The following is a 4,764-nucleotide window of genomic DNA, read 5'->3' on the forward strand; positions in this document are numbered from 1 at the left end:
ACATGTAGAGGAACTGGGTTTTTTCAGCACATCAGATAAAATTTACTGTATGAAGTTTCAGTATCCAGGTATTAAACCTTATGCCATATTGGATACTGTGTATTCCTAAGACTCTCTAGTTATAGACAGATATGGAAGAAATAGATTTGGCATGAATGCATATTAAGTTAAAATTAATAGATGTGGACCTCAAAAGTGTTTAAACAATTATATAAAAGTTAAATTATTTTATCACAGTCCGATTCTTGTCAAAACAGTCACCCATCTTTGCAAAAGGGGAACTTGGCATAGTGAACTCAGGGTCTAGTCCTGTATTTGTAGCACTCAGTTTGTTGATTCCTACTTCGGTTCACCAGGATTGTTGGTCTGATCCTGTACACACTGTACTTAGAAAGATTAATAAAAAAGAAAAGAGGCCTGGATTAAGTCACAGATGGTGTGCTGACTTCAATTAAAACAGGGGTAGACAACCCCCAGGCATTTTACTTGGCATGTGTGCCTTAGGGAGAATGACAGAGAAGGAGCTGGGGCTATGCTGCCACAAGAATTGGACCTCTCATGGCTCGCCCGCCATCTACCCTGGCACGCCAACATTTTACAAGTCGAGGTTGCTGGTGTTTTTTGGCCCTTTGCCCAAAAATGTTGCCAACCCCTGAATTTAAAATATATTTGTGCTTTCATGAGTTTCTCTGAACTTGAACATTGCTTCTTCAATGCAAGCTTTGTTTAACTGTTATGGTACTATAAAATGAATGTACATTTTTTGGCCTAGTATGCCAATGCAGACACCCATCACAAATCATTTTGTCATGCTGCAAACACTAATAGAAACTTACCATTTAAGCTATCCAAATGAGAGCCTACTAGGACCTTCTTTATAACATGCCCTAGATACAACAGTAACCCAATACTTCTTCTTTTTATTACAGTATATACAATTATTGAAAGGAGCTTCCAAATCTTAAAAATATAAAAACTAAAAAAAAAAAGAAACTAAAGGGAAAAAACTGCCTGCAACAAAATTAAAAATACATGTCATATTTAGTATGTGAGAGCTGATAGATGGTAGGATAGTGTATGAAGTGATGTGTTTTCCATTTATGCAGTAATTACATTCACTCTTACTGCTTGATTTAATTAATCTTAAGGTAGGAAAATGATTGTTTTGCCAGGTTGCATCCTGGACCAGCATTAGTTGGGTTTTTTTAAATCCTTTTGGTAATTATTTTGTTTTTGAACTTCACCAATTGGGATAATTTTTTTAATGGGCACATAATTTTTTTAATGGGCCCCTTAGTCAATGGATTGGTTGTAGGAAACAAGCGTAACTGAAGATTCTGTGTGGATATCAGTATACCCATCTGTTCTGAGGCGGTATGCATTTGAACTGAGCTTATGCTGACGTTACTCTGTCAACAATGGATATGCAGATCCTTTGTCTCACTGTGTTGTCTACGCAATGTTAAATGTTTGGTGTTTAGAAAACTTATTGATTTGTGTCCTCTGGTTGGTTTTTGTTTCACAGAAAGTTGGTCCCAGAGCAGAAGGGCCTTGCAGTGGAGCCAGAGATGCTGATAAGGTTCTTCTGATTTTTTTTTCCATAGTACATTTGGCTCTGACATTTCTGATCCACCTTCATTCTTTCTTTCTTTCTTTCCTTTTTCAGTTAACCATCACAGTCATCTTAGTCCTCTTCATGACATGAACCGGCCATCAGTTAATTTCGTTTCCATCATTTTGATTTATTTATATACTGTACTTTTGTTTTCCTCATCCATGTTTTTTTGTGCAGAGTTCACATGAGTTTCTGAGCGTAGTGGAGGAGAAGAAACGGGCAGAGGTTGGGATAGAAGAGACAGTAGTCATAAATGAAATCAACGAAGGGAAAATACAAGTTGCCATTGATGGTGGGGAGCCCTGTAAGGTGGAACAGCTATCAAAAAAGGACTCCTCATCAGCATCATCAGAGAGCAGCAGCAGTAGTGAGAGTGAAGATGAAGAGGTTGGAGAATACCAGCCAAACCATCGAGTCACAGAAGATGTCATTAGGGAAGAAAAAGAAGAAAATGAAGATGCTAAAGAAGTGGAAGGGTGTACGGCAAAGGTGGTACAATGTGTGGAACCTGTAATAGAGGGCAGTAAAGAAAAAGTATCAATTGAGCATGCACAAGTTGCAGAAGAGAGTTTGGTTGAGGGAAATGCAGTTTCTGGAACTCCAGAAGAGAAGAGTTTTATAGAAGAGGCAAAACAAGACCTGCGAGAAGAGAGGGAGGAAGAACAGCTCAAAATAAATGGAGATCTATCTCACATTGGCATTGATGTCAAGCCACAAATAATTTGTTGTTCTGAGGTAAATGGTGGAATAGACCAAGAAGTAGATTATGTAGAGATGTTTCTTAGGGTGAAAATATACCTGCCTTTCTTCTCCTATTCTCCCAGCTCTTCAGGTGCTCACCAAGATTGAGATCGTATGGAAGGTGGAAACCACTGATGAGCAGTGAAACTCTGCCTACTTCAGTCATGGTTTCTGGTCTTTTGCTGCAACTGGAGAAGAATCACCAGTAAAGCAAACCTTCCTACAGCTGTACCATCTTATTTTTTTCCTTATTACATAATTTTTTTTTTTGCGTGTTTTTAATGTTTGCAAGTCTCGTCTTGTCTATTTTGTTAGCTGTTTTTGACACATCTGTGACCTGTATGTGTAACTGGAAAGTCCAATTTCATTTTGTTCAGTTTTTCTTCTTGTCCGCAGTTTTCTTCTTTAAAATCTTTTCCCCCCTTTTTCTTTTTAAAATTATTATGAATGTGCTGAATTGAATCAGTATAGACCCAAATTGCTTTAACTAACAAAGAGAACAAAGTTCTATGGGTAAATCTGATATCTTTTATTAGACCAACTAAAATAGTTGGAAAAGTTCTTCTTTGCAAGCTTTCAGTTACAAACACCTTTCCTCTGCCTAAAGAAGGGTGTTCATACCCAAATGCTTTCAAAGAAGGATTTTTCCAACTATTTTAGTTGGTCTAATAAAAGATATCAGATTTACCCAAAGAACCTTGTCTGCCTATGTCCTTAGACCAACATGGCTACAACCTACACCCTTTAACTAATAAAAACGTACAACTTGAGCCAGGTTCAAGCATAAAGGAATGGGGCTTTATCGTTTTGTTACAGCTTCTTCTAATACCAGTGGACATTTAGGGAACCACACATTAGCTCCAGAAAAAGCTGTGACCAGCTATTTTGGGACATAAGCAGGATAAAAGTGTTCAATCATTTGGTAGATTTCTGAGGAAAGAAGAGATATATGGAGTACAAAGGACACATCCCTGCCCAGAAATCCATGTACCATTTGTAAACTAACTCTTTGGACTCTATGGTATTCTTGATGTTTGTAACTGCAGTTCACTTCAGAGATGATCCTAAGGAAATCCCATGTCATTTTTCTTCAGTGAACACTCTCAATTATTCTTCTTGTTGAGGCTATAAGTAAACAAGCTTCTCTAGGTTATACTGAGACCTAGCAGAAGCACTTCCTGAGAACAGTGGGTAAATAGACTAGGTTTGTAAGGAAATTTAAGCAATGAACAAAAACGCAGATAAGCATCTAGGAGGCTCCTCAAGTATTTTCACGCGTGCTTTTGGACACAACACTGGGCACTTTAATTAGCAAAATGCGCTAATTAAAAGCACCCATGCGTTGTGTATAAGTGTTGCCGTGTGTCCCTATGCTGAAAAAGTGGTGGCAGGGCACTTTAAACTAAAACTTATCGGATGTGTTTTATTTCAAAGTGCCCCACCGCCATTTTGTCAGTGCGGTGACATCTATAGACGTGATGCATGAGGCTGCCAGAGCACGTCAATTTCCATGCTCCAGCAGACTTGATTAATCGATTCTGCTCCGACACACTGGATTTCAGCATGTTGGAGCAGGCTCCCCACATGTGTAAGAGCCTAAATTGCCTAATGAAGTAATTAGAGTTAAGTGCCCATTCAGATATGCATTTTTAGGTGCCTAATACATTTAAAAATCTGGCCAAATATAGCATGTACCACATCGTTTTAATTGCTTGCAGAGTTTTGCTTTGTCAGTATCTTTTTCTCCCCAAATAGATGTTGGCATTACAGACATCCCTTTTGTATATCAGGAGTTGCAATATCTTTTCAATGATTTTTTCAGAGGAAACCACTGGTATTTAAGCCTAGTAGTTAAATAGCTACATATCCTCTAAACCCCAGAAGTTTTCTGTTTTAGAAATTAACATTAAAACTAATTAAATGTTAGAAATGTCTAAAAATTCTAGCTTTATCTCCTGTTAGACCAAGTAACAGACAGGCACTCAGAGAATTCTCTATATGAATTCTCCATATCTCAAGGCAAGGTTTATTTTTTTTACATATTTACAGTTTTTATTTAGCACTGGCAACTTTTGTGTAATGGAAGAACCGATAGCTAATCTGACACTCCTTCCCATTTTCCTAAGTTTAAGACAAATTATTATCTGTTTTAGCATCTGTTGTTCATTGATACTTGAATCTAAGATGTAGCATCAAAGGTTATTGAAATCTTCTGTCCTAATTTAGGTGGCTAAAAGGTCTGGTGTTATTCATTTTACTTCCTTATTTTTGTTTTGTTTTGTTTTGGGAGTTTTTGTTGCTGCTGTTGTTTTTGAGTTGAGGGAGACATTCTTAAGTGTTTTTTTAATCGCCATTTAGGTTTTTGGTCATATTTTCTGTTAGCTTACCATGCAAACCTTAGCTGTATG

The 4,764-nt window shown here is 37.4% G+C and overlaps 1 protein-coding gene and 1 long non-coding RNA gene across 14 annotated transcripts in view; one reads left to right on the top strand and one right to left on the bottom strand.

The window, feature by feature from the left end:
• EPB41L2 (erythrocyte membrane protein band 4.1 like 2) overlaps positions 1-4,764 on the top strand; it is a 276,308-nt gene that overhangs the window by 246,257 nt on the left and 25,287 nt on the right. For 7 of the 13 annotated variants that reach the window (XM_019520289.1, XM_019520276.1, XM_019520278.1 and 4 more), the window contains 2 exons: positions 1,526-1,579; positions 1,793-2,350. The exons of 1 other annotated variant lie outside the window; for it this stretch is intronic. In XM_019520289.1, coding sequence (XP_019375834.1) covers positions 1,526-1,579; positions 1,793-2,350 — 612 coding nt within the window. The remainder of the gene's footprint in view (positions 1-1,525; positions 1,580-1,792; positions 2,351-4,764) is intronic. 5 more of the 13 variants (XM_019520284.1, XM_019520285.1, XM_019520286.1 and 2 more) reach the window with 2 other exon arrangements.
• The window catches only part of LOC109299775, a 5,265-nt gene continuing 5,148 nt past the window's right edge, over positions 4,648-4,764 (bottom strand). The window contains exon 2 of the long non-coding RNA XR_002097993.1: positions 4,648-4,752. This is a non-coding gene — a long non-coding RNA (uncharacterized LOC109299775). The remainder of the gene's footprint in view (positions 4,753-4,764) is intronic.

Source organism: Gavialis gangeticus, unplaced genomic scaffold (genome assembly GCF_001723915.1).
Source record: "Gavialis gangeticus isolate Ggan-Ray unplaced genomic scaffold, GavGan_comp1, whole genome shotgun sequence".
Lineage (NCBI taxonomy): Eukaryota > Metazoa > Chordata > Crocodylia > Gavialidae > Gavialis > Gavialis gangeticus.